Genomic DNA, 19,882 nt, shown 5'->3' with positions numbered 1-19,882 from the left:
GGAAGTGCCCAGGGAGCTTGGTGCATCTTCCCAGGAAGTGCCTCAGCTCTCCCCACCAGAAGCCTTCCCCAAAAACCGGCTAAAGTCACACCACGTTTGACTAGTCACCTGAGGACCAGCTCCACGCAGTGGTGATGCTGGGCTGCCCTGTGGAGAGGACCACACACCCCAGCACTGTTTGGATGGTGTGCCATTTTGGAAGGGATCCCAGGCTGGGGGAGGGGGTCCCACTGAAGCATCCCTGTAACTTCATGAGTGAGGTGACTTTAATGTTCTGAACCACTAAACTTGGGGCAGGTGTTTGCTTCCTCAGTAACCAATCACGCAGTTTCACTTATTGTCACAGATAATGATAGACACATATGTTAAAGTATAGACCAATACTTCCTCTGAAGAGCAGCAATTAAGAGTAGATAGAGGGTTTACCATAACCATCATGATCATCATTGCAGATACGGGTTCCTCAGCCAGCTGAGGTTCCAGGAGCGCAGGCAAGTTGCTCTTTACCCCCAGTGAGTTGGCTCAAGTCGGGGCCATTTGTCAGGAGAGAAAATCAGCCCTCCCCTGTGAGGTGACCTCGCTCTTTCCACAGCAGAGGATAAATGGACTTGGGGTCTGTGGCATGGGTGTCAGGGTCACCCACCGTGCTGGGTCCATCCTGCATCCTTCAGTCTTCTCACCTCTAGATTGTGGCCCCTGCCTCTCTGGTGCTCTGGTGCTCCTATGGGCAACACTGCAGGTCCCAAGGATCCTGGATCCTTCCATCCATCTTCTGGGTCACCCAAGGCTTTTACTGGGAACCGCAGAGATGTGCAGACAAGCAGACTTAAGTGAGGAGCTGCGCTCTTTTCCTCACAGAGGCAGGGCCGCCTCCTGTGAATGGAGCCCTTTATTTTCCAGGGCCATAAATCACGGCAGTTGCAATAGGAGCTGACAAGCGCCTGTGTGGTGTGGATGCACCGTACATTGGTGGTTGGAAGCGCTAAGCACCGGTCTTGAGGCGCTGAGCTGTGGGTAACTCCAACATTGCTCCCACCTGCAGGTCGGACAATCCCACCGGTAGGAGCAGCTTTCCGGATCAGGGTCTCAGGCCAGAACTGGCTGGAGCCCTGGATCCTGGCCCTGTGGAATGGAAAAAGGCTGTTCCCAGGGGAACCCTGACCTGCTCATCTCCTGACCACAAGCTGGGCCTGCAGGCCAACTGGAAGCCACGGCAACTTGTCAGAACACAGAGAACATTGAGTGGCTGAAGAATTCTGAGTCAGAGTCTCACACCACCTTGTGTGTGTGTGTGGTGGGGGATTGTGTGTGCAGTGTGTTGTCCTAGCTATGTTACCTCAGGCAGGGCTCACCCTCTCTGTGCCTGGGTTCTTCAGAGTTAACTTTTTTTGTTTTTTGAGACAGGGTTTCTCTGTAGCTTTGGAGCCTGTCCTGGAACTAGCTCTCGTAGGCCAGGCTGGCCTCGAACTCACAAAGATCCACCTGCTTCTACCTCCCGAGTGCTGGGATTAAAGACGTGCGCCACCACCGCCCGGCCAGAGTTAACTCTTGAGACTTGCGGCGGATTTCCCCACACATCACAGGAGGGAAGCAAGCAAAGTTAGGACGAGGCAGAGGCAGGACTGGAACCACACCCTGGGGGCTGGGAGCTCCAAACCAGCACGTCCATTATCTGCTTTCTGGGGGCCACACGGTCTTGGTGTACAGGGAATGTGTTCAGAGGCCCCAAAGCTGCCTGGGATGGGGCTAGAAGTGACTTTACCTTCCGCTTTTCTGAAGTCCATTTCCTAAAGCCCTATTGTTTGTGTAACTAGGAAAGGATAATTAGTTCAGCTCTCAACGAGAACAACCCATCTCCCCTAAACTGAGGTCTAAGGGTCTGGACTAGGGTCCACTCATCCGGACCTGGATGCTTGTTGCCTGGTGAAATCTGTTTTTCTGTAGTTCTAACATGAACTGTGAGAAATGAACAGCAGGTGGCGCCATCTCCTCGTGAGAAATAAGCAGGGGCAAAATCCCAGGGCGGGTGCTTCTGGTGCCTTCAGGGATTCCCTCTTCTTTTCAAAGGGTCCCTAACCCTGAGCTGTCTCCCTGTACTGGCGTCAAGGTGAAGTACAGCCTGCTGCCCCCCCTTGCTGCCCTGCCCTCTGGGGTTTACCCCTATGGTCCTCTTCCTTCTTCACACAGGCCTAGCTCTCCGACCCAGCCTGACGACGGGGGCTGATGCTGAGGGTCCGGTGAGAGCTCATTCCTGCCAGGCCCCTGTCACACAGAAACCCAGAGACATCGTGTGCCTATCTAGAACTTGCTTTCGGGACAAATTCCCAAAGACAGATAGCTGGTCCTTTTTTTCAGGGACAGCTAAGAACCTGGCATTCTTCCACGTGGCCATGACCGGGAGAGTCGGGGAACATGGGGTCCCTACCTCCCTGGCGTGATGTCACTAGTTTTAATAAGATGCTCAGAGAGGCTTAGCACGTGATCCTTCCCCAGACCACTGCTGTGTCACCATGAGGGCACTGAACACTAGAACTGTGCCGGAGTAATATGGGCTGGGTCAGGGAGGGCCCACCAAAAGGATTGGTCAGGCGCTATGGTTGGGCTCAGTGGGGCTAGCTTTCAGCTCTGTTCAGACTACCCCACCCAATTGTCCCTTGGGTGGGCCAGGCCCAGTGACATCCCTTCAGGGGAGTCAAATGAGCCTTCCTTATAGTAGAAAGCGCTGCAGGACCCAGCACACCTGTTCTGAATAGAACAGGTGTGCAGTCCCACCTTGGTAACCTCATCTTCCCATCATGCTCTCTGCAAAGTGGCCTTCTTTCTTACGGTCAGCCGGGTGACTGTGGACTATGGTAATGGCTGTGCTGTGCTGACCTGTCTACTGGGAACAAGTCTAAGGGCAAGTTTTCATGGCAGCTCAGTGTGGCCCTTGAGGGCACTCTGGGTGGTTGAACAGCTGGGCTCACTCTTTACCCAGCCTGCTGTTTCTCGCGGACTGTATTCCTCTCTGGGCCCTCAAAGCTCATCAGAAAATGTTATGAGGGTGGAAGTAGAGATCTAGGGTAGATAGCATCCTAGCGGAAACACTGAGTGGGGTACTCGGAGCAGGGGAGAAGGACGACGAAGTGAAGAAATGCAGGCGCGGGGGAGGGGGAAGCTCACGATTAAAGGTCCATGATCCATGTGTCCATCTTTACAATAGCCCAAACTCCATCCAGTGACTGGCAGGGCCCCACCTGGGCTTGCAGGAAAAAAGGCCCTTCCTCTCCTTACCCAGAGAAACAGAATCAGGCAGCCGCACCCGACTGCCGCCCACAGTCTCTGGTCTTGTGTCAACTTTTGCTTGATGTTTATTTCCACTGTACCAAGAGGTTGAAGGAAGAAAGGGGGGCAGGCAGGGAGCCATCGTGAAAGCTGGAAAGGCCGGGTCTGCAACTCCAGGAGGGACGTGAGAGTCTCCAGTCTGACAGGACACTGAGAGTCTGTGGCCTTCCTGGGCTCAGTGGAAACGCTGGGCAGGGTCTGGTAGCCCTTGTGTATAGCATGAAGGCCAGCCTGGGTTGGGTCAGGAACCCCCCTTCAACATCCCCCTCTCCACTGACGATGGGTTATCCAAGAAAACAGGTCATCAGCTTTGGGCGGCAGAAAGTCCAGGGTCTGAGCCTCAACCCCACATCCTCCTATTTTACACCAGCACTTGTGTGGCCTTTCTTGAGTTGGGCTTCCATACCTAGGGGGGGGGGAAGAGGGGCAGGGGCGTGAAAGTCACTTAAAGGGTGTTGTGAGGATGGACTGAGGGGAGGGCTGTCAGGATGTCAGAGTCTCCTGAATGTCGCCTGTTTTCCCAGGACACCTAGTTTTCCCAAACTGCCACTGGAGCCAGGGCGGGCAGGAGAGGGCAGCAGAGGCCAGACCAAACCACCTCACCAGGGCTGGCTGGGGCTGAGGGCTCTGAGGAGGAGCACACACTTCAGCCCTTACCAGGAACCCTGTCCTCCCTCTTCCAGAAAAGCCCGATGTGGTGGGTCGCTCAGAGCCACCAGAAGAAGTGACGCGACCCTTTCATCTCCCCACCTGAGACCTTCAGACTATTCTGGTAGTGTGTGGGGGAGTCTCAGGCCCAAACCTACGGCGGAGCTATAAGCACGCAAGAGGCGGCTCCTGGAAAGTGTGGGCGGGTTCTACACACACACACACACACACACACACACACACACACACACACACCATCCTTATGGTGAGAAACACCAGGGGTCTGAAGGCCACCACTCTTCCTTCTGGGTGTGAGGGCATTATGTCCCTTTCCACCCAGCACGTCACTGCCCCATCTTACTGGGACATTGTCAGAGAGGAGGAAAGCAAAAGAGAGGTGGCTTGGTCTGCACACTTCCAGATGGCCCCAGGACAAGTACTCCGGTTGGTCGGTATTTCTACTCCCTCCTAGGAATACAGTCACTGATGGTGTCTGTCAGGCACGGAGTAAGGTTTTGGTGCAGCACCAACCCTTCCCTGTCCTGGACCCTTCACTCCCAAAGAGAAAGGACAAGAGACAGCACCTGCACATCACGGCTCACACCCTGTTGTTCTCTAGCCTCTGAGTGCTGAGGTCACCTTGGGTCTGGGTTCAGGGTCAGTGACCCAGGGAAGTTCCTCCTGACTAAGGTCTGTGGGACCTAGAGTCAAGGCCTAGGAGGCCGTGCACCTAGGTCTGCAAGAGGAGGAGGTTATGGAGGGGACCCTGTGATTCACCTACAGGGCCGAGCTTTGTGCCTCCCCGCTGTTTGTCCCTCTCCGGGGCCAGGGCCGGGCCGGGGCCTTCAGCCTTAGGCCTTACACACACTCAGGGCCTCTGGACCACTCTGCTATGGTGCTTGGAGATAACGAACAGCAGGGCACAGACTGCGTTGACGATAGGCAAGTGAGCACGCACGCAGTATTCCGTGCCACTCAGAGGCCCTGTGCTAATTTAAGACCGTGACTTGCACGTGTCCGAGTGCTTTCGTGGACGCGGTGGTGGGCCCTTCCCACCCTGTGCGAACTTAAGCCAATGAGCCCGGGAAAAAGCCTGGCGCCATCAAAGCGGCGGCGGGAAACCTCGGGCGGGCCGAGGCTAGGCGTTCTTGCCGACCGAATCCGGCCCAGCTCAGCTTGCCTGGAGCCGCCCTCCTCTGGGGAAAGCCGGACTTTCCCTCTCACCCTCGGGCGGCAGATCAGGCAAAAGCAGGGCTCCAATTCCCCCGGCCCTGACCAGTTCTGCAGGAGCGACTCTGGGTGCCTTCCCAGCTTGGCCTGATATGTGGGAGCTGGGAAATCCCACGAAACCCACCACACAGGAGTCTGGTGATGAGCCGGAAGCTGGGGTTCACCGCCGCCGCCGGCACAGGGATCCTGGGCGCAGAAGTCACTGCACCAGGGGGCCGCCTCCGTGCTTCCCTTGTCCTCAGTTTCCTCAAGGACTCAATCAGAGCTGGGAAGGTGCCCCGGCTCTAGGGCCCCCGAGGGCTTTCCCTGGACCTGCTTTACCGCCCGAGAGAAGGTCAGATCCTCCCCCCTGGCTTCGAACCTGCTCCAGGCCGCAGGGCCCTGAGAGCAGGGAGGCCGCAGCCCCCGCCTGATGCTGCAGACGCCGCTGCTCTGGCCTTTTCCTGTCCTCTTTATCTGGGTTTTATAGACAGCTGTTAGTTTGGGACATTAATTGCCCGGACGAGTTTATTGATAATTTTGATGTAACAGAGCACCGGAGAAATTACCCTCCCGTCCAGAATGTCAAATCTGAGAAGAAGCAGGTTCTGAATCGCGACCCCACGGTGCACAGACACTGCGGTGGGTCAGGACCATGGTACCAACAATGCAGCTTATTGTGTTTGTTTTCCTAGGTGGGCGGTTGGTGATGGAGATGGTGGTCAGGGGAGCCCAGGGTTTAGCTGTTCCTTGTCTCCAGAAGAGGGGGTTAAAATACGATTTAGAAGGGAAATATGTTAGTGGCGGGAACATGGATGCGGTCGGGGCACCCACGGCGGAACCTTCCTGGCTGGGTTTTACAGAGTCCACCGGGGAAGACATCAGGCAATTGAAAAACAGACAAAATAAACAAACAAAACTTTGAAGTTACTTCATTATCTACAACAGAATGCAAGACAGGCCAAGCAAGGCTCATGCCCGGAGAAAACGGCACACTGGGTTCAGGGTAGAAGGAAAAAAATATACAGAAATACATATAAAAACCGTGTGCTTCTGCACCCACCGACTTTCCCTCAGGGATGAAAATACTACAGTTTTTCTTTAAATGTTTGACTATTTCTTAAAACCAAGAAATGACATTTAGGGGGACAGAAAGCTCACCTTCAAAAATTAGAGGGAGGAAAAAAAAGTTACCCCTACCCAGATTTTACTGAAATGAAGAGTGAAAAAGAGAGGAAGATGGGGGTGGGGGTGAGATTCACCTAGACTTAAAGTTTTGTTTCGTCCAGCTCCAGGGATAGGCAATGTCTATTACCCCCAACAAAGTAGCCATTAGAGTTTTTCTAGCGACAAGAGTTTTAGAGGCCATGTACAAATGTTATACATTTTTATTTTTGTTCTTTTTGTAGGAAAAAAAAATACACAAAAGCATACCCTCGGATTATCCTTTTATACAGTGCAGAAGGAGGTTTAAAATATGTGTTGTAGACGGCGCACCTCTGCGGCCGAAATACTAAAAAGGGGGACAGTCCTTCATTTTATATATATTTATATAAAACATATGGGGATTTGTTTTTACACAGATTGGTCTTTGTTTCAAATTTACAATGGGTATCAAATAAAAAAAAACAACAACTCTACACGGCAAATATTGCCAACCAAGTCACACCATTAATACTGGGAGGGCAGAGCTACGTGGTGTTTTGATTAGGAAAAGAAAGCAGAATAAATAACAGGCTGAGCCTGTCTCCGGTGTCAGGGAGCCTGAACTACACCACCTGATCGAGCCTCCGTGTCCCTGCAGCTTTCCGTGTTCGTTTCCTTTTCGAGTTACAGTAGAGACTGGAAGACAGAAAAACACCTACTGAAGAAGTCACAATGCAACTCCAAATCAAAGTGAAAGACACACGCTGGAGGAAGAAGAAAACGGAAAGGGCCAGAGGCTGGGGCAGCTCCTCAGCCGCTTTTCTTTTTTAAAAGACAGACAGAGGCTCCAGGTATCCGAGTCGTATCCACGAAGATCCACCTGTGATTGCTGGAGGAGACCCCAGGTCAGGAGAGGGAGATGCCCGCCTGATCCTTTCCTCCTCCCCAGAAGGGGGAAAAAAGATGGCTGAAGGGGGGAGAAACTGTGCATTTCAAGACATTCTTTCAAAAAGTTAAAAATTAAAAGATAAATACTCAATCAAAAATAAAAGTATTTGATAATGACTGGTCTCACGTGTTCGTGCTTCTAAAAACTGTCCCTTGGTGTGGGAGGGGTGGAGAGACCTCGGCAGAATTCTTTCCTTGTAGCTAGCTGCTTCCCCCCCACACACACACAGCACCTTCGTGGCTGCTTTCAATGGGGTTGAAAACAAGTATCTATTTTACTGTCAGTTGCAGTCGATCTGGCGTCCCACGGCCACGGTTTTTTTTTTTTTAGAAATTAATGAGGGAGCAGCGGGGGTGGCATCTCCGACCACAGTGCCAGGTTTGTGTTGGGGTTTCTTTCCAAATAATCCGTTAGGGAAGGGGACAGGTCCCTTTTTCTTGCTGACGGTTATACCTCCAGAGTAAAGCAGTTTGTAGGGGTGGGCTCCTGGTCCCTGGGCCGGCCAGACTGGGCTGGAGGGCCCGTGGCCTCGGCCTCGGCTTCACATCACACACGGTTTGATATCTTGGTAGGTGACCTGCTGATGGTAATAGGATCCTCCACCAGTAGAGTGCATAGAGGAAGACGCCATGGCGTTGAAAGAGAAGACAAACTCCTTTCGGTCACACATGCTGGGTGACTGTGAGTGATACCGAGGGATGCCTGTCGGGTGAGGGCACAGCAAGAGTGGGGAGCAAAACATCAGTTTCTGAGCCAAGAAGCCCTGATGACTAGGCACCCCTCCAACCTGGCCCTAGCATTTTCTGGCACAACCTCACCCCCCACTCAAGTGTGGAAGGAACTGGGGAAGGGGACTGGCCCCTCCTAGTGCATCCCCTACCAGAACACTGGCTAGAAGTCCTGCTTGGGTAGCTCCAATGCCTGGGGCCTCTCCAGCCTGGACACAGGGCCTGCCAGAGGGCTTCTTTAAGCAGAAGAGGAAGGCGCAAAGGAAGACAGAGAAAGTAGCTATAGCTCCTCATGCCCCAGAACCTGGGAGACTGAGATTTCTGCAGCTGTCAACTCCCACTCTGGTGAAGTCAGAGGCCCAACGTGGGGTCAACAAACTTCAGAGCTTCAATCCAGAATGGTCCCCCTGAAGGACAGGCAGGGTGCCCAGGATGGGTAGAGGATTTTAACTTGGCATAAATCGGGGGTCAGAGGTGACCCACTAGGTCTAGCCTAGTGTTCTGCTTCCCAGGGGTTCTGACCGCTAATTTGTGAATACCTCTCTACCCATTTCCCCTTCCAGAACAAGGTGCGGTAAGAAGAAAGCTACCCAGGAAGGGCTAAGAGTAAAGTGAGCTGTTGCCTCTTTTCTTTCTCAGTGGGGTGAGTTTGGGGTGGGCACTGAAGGACCTTGAAATCTGGATCCCGAAAGACAAAAAGCTTTGGGGTCTATAACTCAGACCCCCAACTCCAGGCCCCATCACCACACGGGCTAGCTTCTGTCAGTACAAAATGCCCCTGGAGCAGCAGGCCAGGTTTCCTGAAGAGCCTGGGCTGAGCCTCTCTCAGTGTTGGGCCCAGGCGGCTTTGGGCCTAACTCTTGCTTTGGGCCTAACTCAGCTCTTGCCTAAAACAGACTCCTTGCTTGGGGACTATCAGAAAGGTGGGCCTACTGGCCAAGTTAGGCCGCTGATTAGATACAGAGCCTTTGCTAGATATGAAGAAACCCGCATGCCCCAATGGACTCAGAATGCTCGGTTCTGAATCTTTTGGATAAGACAGGGGCCTACCTGATCTGGCATGGGGCAGCCAGCAAAGAGAAGTCAGAACAGAAACTGAACCAGCCTAAACCGGGAGGGCATCAAACCGCACACATTCCTCAAAGAGGAATGGTACTCAAAGACACCCCCGGTGGGTTGCTGCTTCCCCTCAGGGTTGGGGGTAACGCCTCTGCAAGCAGGACTGGTTAACAGGCTGTCAGGGGTCTGGGACCCCTGCACTCACCTTGCAGTTCCGCTGGCCCGTTGTGACTGTTTTGGTGCAGGTACGGCTGGTCCAGGGAGTGTGTGGAGAGGCTGCCAGACAGGGGGTTGGCCGCTGGGTTACAAGGGGACAGAGGCTGTTGCTTGATGTAGGAGGCCCCGCTGTTGAGAGCTGCCGAGGCCGAGGGCGGCCAGGCTGCTGCGGAGCTAGAGTAGACGGCGTGCGGCTCCATGACCCCGCCAGCACCGGCCGGCAGCAGCGGGGAAGCAGGCACCGAGCTGTCGTGGTGCGGGTATTCTCCGGCCGCAGAACCACCGCAGCCGCCCATGTACGAGTGGCCGCCGTTTGAAGGCAGGTGTGGCACCGAGTGGCTGGGCAAAGCCATGCCGTCCACGTTGCCCGCCAAGTGGCCATTCATCATGCCCAAGCCGCCCTCCAACGCCAGGCTGTTGGGCGCGCATGAGAGGCCTCCGGAGCCCTGGAAGCCGTAGGTATCGGGGAGGTGGTTGAAGCCCAGCCCGTTCACCATACTGTATACTGGCTTGAGCGCCTGGCATTTCCTTCGGAAGCCGCGCGGCCGCCGGCGGAACGAACCCTCCTCGAACATGAACTCGCTGGCCGGGTCGATGGTCCAGTAGTGGCCCTTGCCGGGCCGCCCGAGGCCCTTGGGCAGCTTGATGAAGCACTCGTTGAGCGACAGGTTGTGGCGCACGGAGTTCTTCCAGCCCTGGTAGGCGCCGCGGAAGAAGGGGAAGCGCGCCTGCAGGAACTGATAGATCTCGCTGAGCGTCAGGCGCTTGCTGGGCGAGCTCTGGATGGCCATGACGATGAGTGCGATGTACGAGTAGGGCGGCTTCTCCGGCCGCCGCACGCCGGCGTTAGTCTTCTTGGCCTTGGTGGGGCCCGCCGCCGCGGGGTCCATGGCCTGGCTGCCCGCACCGCCGCCTCCTCCTGTGCCACCGCCGTGCGGCGGCTGCTGCTTGTCGGGCGCGGACATCGGGTGGCTGCTGCCGCCGCCGCTGCCGCCGCTGCTCTGCGCAGCCGAGCCGGGAGGAGGAGGAGGAGCAGGAGGGGAGGGAGGGGAGGGGGCTGCGCGGGGCGGCTGCACCTCTGCCGTCACTGCGGCTCCCGAGCGCGCCTCCCCCGCGCGCCCGCCCTCCCCAGGCGCGCGATTCTCCTCCTCCTCCCTGCGGGAGGCCACGCGCGTTAGGGGGCCCGGCACCGCCCCCCCCCCGGTTGCACGCCTTTGCGCCCCCGCAGCCTGCAGCGTCCGATCCCCCGCTGCTACTCAGCGGGCGCGAGTCCCCAAGGTCCCTCCCCGCGCACCCCCTCGGCCCCCGCCCTACCCGGGCTCAGCAGCCCGCCCCGCCTCTGCCGACCTGGACCCGGTGCGCCGGCCCCCGCCTCCTAGGCCCGGACGACTGGGCTGGACACGATCCCGGGGCCCCGGTCTTTCCAGCACACTGGGCTGCGGCGGTGGCGGAGGCCTGGGTCGTGACCTGCGCGGGCAGAGCAAGCGACTGGGTTCCCGGCCCTCGAGGCAGGACGGCGTAAGTTCCCGAGAGGGACCGCCTCCCCTCACTCCCCGCCCCGGGAAGCGCTGCGCCGGCGCCCGGCGGTCCTCGGACTCGCCCAGCCGGGCTGCAGCCACTGCCCCGGCCGAGCGCGGGCGGAAAACGAAACCGCAGGCCGCTTCGCGGGCGCTTTGTCTCCGGCGCTGCAAGCAGGACCCGGCGAGTGGCTTTAGTTCCTGCAGCGCCACGAACCGCACAGGTTCCCTAGCGGGACGGCCGGTTCACTCATTCATAAAGCGCACACACGCGTGCATTAACGCGCGCCCGGAGCGCACACGCAGTGATGCCCCAAGCGAATCCTCAAATCACCAACTCAGACGTACAAACTTGTACCCAGTGCGCGCCTCTCTCACGTACCCCAGGGTCCCACGGGAGCTGCTATTGCCATTGCCTTCATTCACACACACATGCCACTCTCAGATCAGAACGGCACACAGCAAAGTCTCCTCGGACCCCCTCCCCCACGCTCAACTCTGAAATCCGCTCAGTTGGCCCCGCGGCCCCGAGTCCCCTTTTACAAGCGCAGGTTCTGATTTCCTGAGAGATGGCAAAGTCCGGGGCAGGAAGTTTACAAGGCTCAACGTAAACACGTTCCGGGGGATCCTTTAATAATAAGAGTAGAGAAGCCTGCGGGCGCGGGGGGAGTTGGCCTGATGCCCCTATGGGCTCGGCCTGCCGCCGCCGCGGGGCCTCCAACACTACGCGCCAGGCCGGGTTTCGGAAAGCGGGCGGCGCTGGCGGGGAGCACGGCAGGGAGCGGCCCTGACTGCGGGGTCGCGGCCGTGGGAAGTTGGTGCGGGATGCAGCACGGCGCGCGCGAGACCCGGCTGGACTCTGCGCGCCCGAAACCAGGTGAGTGCGGGTCTCCCGCAGCACAGACGCGCACGCGGGTCCCGCTGGCAGGGAGGGTGATGAAGGACGTTTTCGCGAGTCAGTGCGAGGCACGGAGGAGCCAGGCGGCTGCGTCCTGGCGCGAGCTGCAAGGAGAGGTGTGTGCGGGTCTCCTTTAAAGCCCGCTGGCCTCAAGTTTCTTTGGATTCCTAGTTCCCCATCTTCTCCCCACCCCCACGCCTTCAACTTTGGTGGAAGGCGCCTTGTCGCCTTCTAGGCGCCTGGCGCGTCTGTGCGAGGGGCTGGGGGCTTGCTGATTTAGGTTGCCGCTCTGTCGGAGCCTCCTTTGGTTGAGCCGGGTTCGCAGGAGACTAAAGTCGCCTTCCCGGAACTTTCTCCAGGACGGGCTTGGGAACTCTGTGGCCAAACCAGGGAAAAAGAACGGAGGGGAACGTGAGCGCTTATATATGGTTATATGTTCGCCCTCATAGATGCCCTGTGAGAAAGGCTTCTGCTTCACTCAGACGGTCTAGCCAGCGTCCCTCAGCACCATCCACCGAGTGGCCTGAACTTTCCCAGGGAACTTCTGTACAGTTCAGGGGCCCCACCCTGGGGAGGGCACACCACCGCGTGTAGCCTGCATGCTACTGGACTGTGCCTTCGCCCACACATAACCACACTATCACAAGAATGGGCCCTATACGCCAGGGCACACCCCAACCCAAACCACTCTCTCCCACACTCCCAGTTTTTTTCTTTTTTCCCCTCCCCCCTTTTCTTTTCCCTCTTTTCCTTTTCTTCCTATTTTGCTCTCCACTGGTAACACCAGTCGCGCGGTCTCTGAACTGTTTGGAAGGGTGCTACATATCTGGCCTTTAGCTAGAGGTGAGCTGAGGGAGGTGGCCAACTTCCAAGCCAGCACAGGCTGCATTTTGCACTGGGAGTGGGGGGCAGAGGGTGCTCCAGGAAAATGGTAGCAGCCTTGCCTCAGTCGACAGGCCAAGGGAGCCTCCAAAAACAGGCACAGACTCTATAGGTGACCTCCAACTCTGTCCCTTCCCTTCATTAACTACCCCAGATGAGCCCCTCTTTGGGGGCACCTTAGGTTTTGTGGTGAGGTAGTTTCCTTTTTCAGGGAAGAAACTGAAGTCTTGCCCCACTTGCCCTTCAGTCCTCAGGCCTAAACCCTCAAGCTGCCTGTGAGGGTGGGGGCTGATAGCAGTCGCCAGCCCCGTGGCAGGAAAGAAAGGGGTCCCAGCATCCTGAGGCTCATGCCAATACTTACTTTCAGGCTGAGAGCCTGGTCCTGTAATGTAAAGGACCCCTTATACAGTTAACCAACATTTATAGCAATGGGGGGCTTGCCTATGAGTTCCAAGAAAAGTTAGTTCTCAGACACTCCTTGCTCTTCCTAAATCTCACTCGTTTGAAGAGAGAAGTCGGAGGTTCAGCGGTAGGGTCTGTCAATGCCCCCCCCCCCCTTGCTGGAGTACTCAGGGTCCCAGTAAGCTACCGCCAAAGTGTGTCAACCACACCGGTGGTTCCTTTTTTTTTTTTAAATAAAGTGTCAACCGCACAAGCGGTTCCTTTTTGGACAGACCTTGGGGGAGGCCATGCCAAGCCCTTGGTCATTTTGTGTAACTGGGATTGAGTCTGACTGCAGGAGCAGACTTGCGATGCTTCCTGAGAGACTGTGGGAGCCTCCTCCCCATATTCCCAGTGTAGGACTTGAATTCCCAACTTTGAATGCTCCTAACTTGGCCATTTTATACTGTACCAAGTTTCCTCCTTACGCTGCCCCAACTGCAGCACCCATTTCTTAGGGTTGCGGCAGCAATGAATTGGGACTACGGGAAAGGACGACGTCAAAGTCCCCAGGGAGGCAGGGTCCGAGAGTTTGTAGGAAGATACTTGCGCTTGGCTGAATATCCACAAGACGTCCTCCCCTTCTCAAATCAAAACCCTACGCGCTTGGCGCTGGCCCCCCAAATGCCCCCGTTTCGGGGAGGACGCCCCCCACTCTCGGGGCCCCAGGTATCTGCATTGGCTAATTGCTTAAGTGAAGACGCCGGCCGACAGCGCGCCCGGCGAAACCCGAGCGCGGAACCAGATCCTGCTTCGGCCGTGGGGCCGCGGGCGCCGCCGACCACCCACAGCGCGGCCGGCCGCCCTGCTGCGCATTAGCGTGGCCAGGACCCCACGAGAGATTGCGCATCCCGGGGCATCAGGAGGGAGCACGAGGGACGCTGGCTGAAGTGCAGGGGTGGCGACGGGAGGGAACGTGGGTGGAAAATCGCCAGTGGGCACCAGGATCCAAAGTGCTGCCTGCCTACAGAGGCTGACCCGTGGGCAAAGTGCGCGCGTGGAGCAGGCACCTAGGACGGCCCTGAAAACTTGAGAGTGGGAGGTGAATGTAGAGGGGCAAAAGGCAAACAAACAAATTCCATCCATTCTGCCCTGCGCACGACTGGAGGAGGACTTCGATCTGGTGTGATGGTTTTACATGTAATAGAGTATTTGAAGATTCTAACTGGGCAGGGCTCCGTTTTAATCTATCCACCGGCTTACTTGGTAGAGTGACCAGCGAAAGTGTGTACAGAAACACTCAATTCCATCCCCGGCACTGGTAAACCAGGACAGCAGTGTCTGTAATTCCAACACTCAGGTTGTGCAGGCAGGAGAAGTTTAAGGTCATCCTTGAATTTAGCAAGTTGGGGATCAGTCTGGGATAGCCGAGACGCTGCCCCAAATAAATAACTATGTGGACATCACACCCAGATGTGTGTGGAGAATGCTGGAGTGTGAGATGAGGGGCTGTAAAGAACTTGCAAGACATAACTGCATCGAGCACAGTGGTGAGATGTTACAGGTGGAATGTTCTGGAGTGTGTTCTAAACGTGTGCCAGGAGACAGAGTATTGTAACTCTGCAGACCACAGAAGTGGGGCTCTGGGATGTACAGAGTACTGTGTGTGGTTTCTGTCAGATGGTACCATGTGTTGCTTTTGAAACAAGGCTTGCTGCTGCTGCTGGTATTGGGGTACGCCTCATACTTACTATTCTGTTGGGTGTTCTGGTAGCCAAGCATGAAGGAACTTGCTCTTGGTGGAAGGAGGTGAGGAAAAGGAGCTCAAGGCTCTTCGTGTCTGAGGCCTGCCAAGTGCCACCACGGCGGCTTCTAGAACCTATAGCTTCCCTGTGCATTCTACCTTGAAAACGGGTTAATAATTTGGTTTTTTTTTAAAAATAAGGCTGTGGATATAGTTCAATTGGTAGTATAAAAAAAAAAACACTTGCCTTGCCCAGGATTCAATACCCAGAACCAGATAAACCAGGCTTTGGTACGTGCCATCACTTGGGAAGTAGAGGCGAGGATTGTAAGTTCAAGGTCATCCTGAGCTACACAATGAGTTAATGCCTGGGCTACAAAAACTCTGTCTAAACAAGTAAATAAGGTTAGTTCTAAGGTCTGAGCTTTCTTCCTCCACTGGCACTTTACCCCAAAGCGTCATTTTCCATGACATCCTTCGGTGAAATATTTGATGGCATCGCAGCTCCGGAATTCACAGCTTTTCCCTGGGTAATGGTCAGGAGCTTTCCTGAATGATCAGATGGTATCATTCCAAGAAAGAGAAGGTTCCAGAGATACTCAGCCTCTTGCAGGCTGACTTCTGATGATGCCTGGTTCCTAGGCAGCGTTTTGCTTCCACAGAGGCACCCCAAGTGTCTCCAACGTTTTTATCCCAGCTGCTTGAGCATCTGGACTTAGAAAGATAGAATGTTGCGCTCTCTCTCTCTCTCTCTCTCTCTCTCTCTCTCTCTCTCTCTCTCTCTCTGTGTGTGTGTGTGTGTGTGTGTGTCTGTGTCTGTGTGTGTGTGTGTGTGTATGGACCACCACACCAGAGCGGGGGTTTCTCAGGACAGGTCTGAGCAGAGAATCAGGGCTCACAGAAGTGAGGGTGGAGTGGGGATTGAGGTTCCCTAGGGCAACTGAGGTGGAGGGCAAAGGGGGAGGAAAATGAGAATGAGCTTCCAAAACAAGTCAACAATAAAACACACATTGAATGTCAAGGACCAGATATCTTTATTTTTATGTTGTTCAGGTTTGAGAGGGAGGCTAAAAGACCAAGCACACCCGAGTACACACACAGTCCGCGTGAACACCCCAAGCAGAGAGTGTTCAGCAGCAAGGCTGTACTCTTGCTGAAATAGTCGGGACGGGGAAACAGGCTCAGATTTGTTTCTTAAACTGTTTGCTGCCAGGAACCTGCTGGTGTGCAGGTCTCACTCCCAAGCTGCCTTCAGCCAGTGGCCTCCGCACATTTGTGCACACTTACCAGCCTGTCCCATTGGAGGACACTGAAAAGGGTGGGGACTGCCTTTGCAGAGAGAAGCTGCCTCTCACCTGCCAGCACCCAGCAGAGCCCCAGGCTTGACTGAGAAAGTGGGGGTGACACCCTTTTCTCATATCCCCTGCCAGCTACAGTATGAATTTTGTTTTCTTTTTATTTTCCTTCCTTTCCTTTTTTGTCCCAGCCGGGTTAGAATTGTTTCTATTTGGCCTTGTGGTCATGCCTGCTTTGGGCACTCAGGTAAAAGAGTGAACTAGTGGCCTGGGGGAGGTGGCAGTTTCAAGGAAATCAGAGAAGAAATGAGGTTTTAAGCGGGTGTGTGTGTGTGTGGGGGGTGATGCCTGGAACCTGCAACCCCAGAAGGCTGAGGCAGAAGGATCTCCATGAATGTGATGAACAAAATAAATTAGGAGTGTGAAGTCAGTGGAGTCACCTGGAAAGAATGGGGGTGCTTGCTCTAGACAGGGATGGGGGGTGAGGCTTTCAGGAGGACTCACCTCGAGCAGTAGCAAAGAGTAAAATGTCCATAGAGATGCTTGAAGCCCAGCCTGACTGAGAACCTCAGGAAGATCGGATAGGATCCTAGGAGGAAGAAGAAATGTGCCTGTGTGTGCTCGCGCGCGGGTGTACACGCCCATGCATATGTGTGTGTGCGAAGACTCCTGTGCATGTGTGTACATTCCTGTGCGTGGGTGTACACGTCTCTCTGTGTGTGCGCGCGCATGTGTGTGTTGGTGAAAATGCTGTGCTGTGAGCATCCACGGTTGTGCACAGAGGCAGACGTTCTGTTCCAGGCCTGTCAAGGCGCTTCCTTCTGCCTCCTGTGGCTTCAGTTTCCTCATCTTGCCGTCAGAATAATGTCAGTGCACATCCCTGAGCTGACCCATGGATAAGAAGAGAAACATCAGAACTGTGGTGTTCAGGGAGTCTGGTGGGTCAGGGAGGAAAGACAGCGTAAACTCAAACCATGTCAGATTGTTAGACGAACAAATAAACATAACCACTTGGGCCCCGTAGTAACGATTTATGGTTACGATTCGGTTCCACTGCTCTGTGGCCCAGAGCCAGTGGCCTTGCCTCTCTGTGCAAGCAAGAATAAGGCTACCACCTCTCTTCTGTCTGGTCAAGGAGAGCAGGTCGGCTGGTCATTGCTGGGTGGGGTGGTTCTTCCCAAGGTGCAGAGAGCCCTGGAGCCTTGCTGTTCACAGGGCAAGGGTGAGAGCTAACCCCCCCCCCCCCCCACACACACACCTCCTTGAAGCAACTCTTCAGAGTCTGTGGAGTCTTAGCCTGGGCACAGGGCTAGTAGGAAAGAGAATTGGAGGTGGGGAGACAGGTGAGGGATTCTCAGGGGCAAGGATCCCTGCCTGGTTTCTGAGGGAAGGGAGCGAGGTATGGGAAGGGGGGAGGGGGAGTTAGGCCACACGGGAGCCCTCTTCTACAGAACTAGTCCTGGTCTCAGTCTGTTGTCCTCAGAATCGCTGAAGGAGCTTCCCACCTGGTCAGGGGTGTTCTCTTGGGGCAGGCTCCTTCCCCATTCAGAGGCTGTGATTTCTAGGTAATTGATAGCAACTAGCTTGGCTTCCCCTTAGGGCTTTCCTGAAGGACAGCCTGGACCCTGGAGAAGCTCTGAGCACCTGCCAGCTCTGAGCCCCGTTCCCTGGCAGGATATCACAGCTCACCCAGGGGTAAACAGGAGGGCCCCAGTACTCTGAGAGCTGTTTGAAGGAGCTTGCCTTCTGAATGGAACCCGCAACTGCACAGATATCTTCATCGCTGCCAGACACAAGGTCTCCAACTCTACCAGAGTGTAGGGCAAGCTTGCTGCGAGTGTTCTAGCTTTCCACCACTTTCTTAACAAAAGTGCACCTCCAGCACCCCCCTCCCCGCCCCAGCTCCATCCACTGGTTTCCCCTCCTCCTCCCTCATTTGGCAAGAGAGCAGAACCAGCAAGCCGGGGAGCAAACTTTTCCCGGCACCACGCTCTCCTGCCCCGTTTCTGAGAAGTGCCAGGGAGGGGGCGGAGTGGGACTGGCTGGCCACCTCTGGAGCAGTGCCGCGTCCCCAGAATTGTTCTAAAGTGGTCTTGCTGAGTAGGGGGACTCATCCTCTGACCTTCGTTTCTGAAGAGTTAAGAGAGTCCTTATGAGGCCGCTCTGGAGGTTTGAGCTTGGAAGACAAGGATTTTTGAGCCAAAACCCGGGCTTGCTTCTTAGAGGCCAGAGCTCCCACTCCCTTCATAAACAGACCCGGGAGGGGTTGCTCATGAACCAGATTCTTCTTCTAGGGCCTTTGCAGGAACCCACCAGTGCCCAGAGAACCCCTTAGACCCTTGCAATTTATGATTCTCTCCCTCCCTTCTGTTGGTCTCTGTCTCTCCCCTCCTTCTCCTCCTGCACCTCCTCTCTTTCTCTTCGTTTAGGGCTATTATTTTTTATTTTTTGCTACCCATTCAACTTTCACCCTGTTCCCAGCCAGCAATATTTAACCACCACCACATCCCCAGCCTAGCCAGCCACTTTCTACCCTGCAAATTGACAAACCAAACAAAAGGAGTCAAAAGGAGGACAGAGCGCCCAAGCCTTCTCATCCTCTCATGTTTAAATGTAATTTCCCAAAGCTCAGAAGTACCCCAGCCCTTCCCAGTTGGTTCCTGACGGAGCCGAGTGCCTGTTCTTTTGGAAAGGAGCATCCCGCTTCACTCGTACTTCAGTCTCTACCCCAGCACCAGGGAGCTCCCACACCCGCGCTCTCGATTAATTGCCTGTAAAAAAAAAATCTGTCCCTGGCATGGGAGGATGTTCACAATTAGCTGTTTTGGGAAAATATAAACCCAAACATATTTCGAATACTTCGTTATATCCCTAGGTCAGCTTCATTTTTCATCTTCCCTCTTGCCTCCCTTCTCTCTGTGAAGAACTGAAGACAGTCTTCCACCGCTGCCCTCCGACGAGGGGGTCATTATTTTTCCTGCAAATTGGGCCGAGACCTATTTAATTCACCATGAAAACCAACCCTAATTAGGAATCGAATTGGCTCTATCGTGGGCTTGAACGAGCACTCTCTCCTCCCTCCCTCCCAGCTTAGCGGGTTTTCGGCTATTGAAGTCTCTTCCTAGGAGGTGAGAGCAGAGCTGCCCTTGGCTGCCTCCTACCTGCTCCTAAGTTTTCTCTCTCCTTTTTAAGCAGCGGAGACTCCCTCGATTCTGTGAGTCTGTCTGGAACCTTTCCCCCCCATCGTAGTCCCTGGGGAAATGGGGGGGGGAGAGAAGAAAAAACCATCTCTGACTGGCCTTCGGCCGAGGCGGTACTTCGTTGATCTGGATGCTGGAAGAGGCAGAGAAAGTACCCTTAGTAGCTGACTGAGTCCGCTCCTTTCTGGCCTGGTGGCCCCAGCTGCAGCGGGATCCGAGTCCCCTGGGGCAAGGCAGCAGGAGGGTCCCTGGCAGTCCGGGCTGGTTTCTGTTGCTCTGTGAAGAGCTCTTTTTCTGCGGTTGGGCTAATGACGGGTCCTGATTTTGTGAACTCGGTGTTTATTTTCCCTCCACCAGTCGGGGGAGGGAGGAGTGCAAGCTGGGGAAGGACCCTCGGGCCCCAAATCTGACCGTTCTGCTGGGAAACTGGCTTAGGCACTCTCCTAATGCATCCGTCTCTACACGTACCAGCAGGGCATTGCCCGTCTGACTTGGGATAGGTTTCAGTTCTTTCCTCCTGTTCTGGCAACAGGGGTACCAGGGAGTCAGGGCACAGGGACACACACCAGCTACCTTCTGAGGAAGGGGGCGGTCCCAGTTCAGCATCTTCTGCCCCTTTGGCTGTGGTCTGAGTGCCCAACCCTGAGTACAGGCCAGGAGGTGAGAAATGAGCCAGGATGAAGACT

The 19,882-nt window shown here is 55.2% G+C and overlaps 1 protein-coding gene and 1 long non-coding RNA gene across 2 annotated transcripts in view; one reads left to right on the top strand and one right to left on the bottom strand.

The window, feature by feature from the left end:
• Positions 1-6,551: 6,551 nt before the first annotated feature.
• Foxf1 (forkhead box F1) lies at positions 6,552-10,467 on the bottom strand. Its single transcript, XM_075977477.1, has 2 exons — positions 9,269-10,467; positions 6,552-7,978 (listed from the first exon to the last, which is right to left on the bottom strand). Exons 1-2 carry the CDS (start codon positions 10,242-10,244, stop codon positions 7,818-7,820), a joined length of 1,137 nt encoding a protein of 378 aa, XP_075833592.1. The 5' UTR covers positions 10,245-10,467; the 3' UTR covers positions 6,552-7,817.
• An 894-nt stretch (positions 10,468-11,361) lies between these two features.
• LOC142852993 (uncharacterized) overlaps positions 11,362-19,882 on the top strand; it is a 31,085-nt gene continuing 22,564 nt past the window's right edge. Inside the window, exon 1 of the long non-coding RNA XR_012911046.1 lies at positions 11,362-11,673. This is a non-coding gene — a long non-coding RNA (uncharacterized LOC142852993). The remainder of the gene's footprint in view (positions 11,674-19,882) is intronic.

Source organism: Microtus pennsylvanicus, chromosome 6, assembly GCF_037038515.1.
Source record: "Microtus pennsylvanicus isolate mMicPen1 chromosome 6, mMicPen1.hap1, whole genome shotgun sequence".
NCBI lineage: Eukaryota > Metazoa > Chordata > Mammalia > Rodentia > Cricetidae > Microtus > Microtus pennsylvanicus.
This window is presented reverse-complemented; position numbering and strand designations above follow the sequence as displayed.

Excerpts from the sequence above, each read along its gene's own strand:
- Foxf1 (XM_075977477.1), bottom strand. The coding sequence starts at position 10,244 with ATGTCCGCGCCCGACAAGCAGCAGCCGCCGCACGGCGGTGGCACAGGA. Across the intron at positions 7,979-9,268 it reads CGGGCCAGCGGAACTGCAAG|GCATCCCTCGGTATCACTCA; the intron begins GTGAGTGCAGGG and ends CTCACCCGACAG.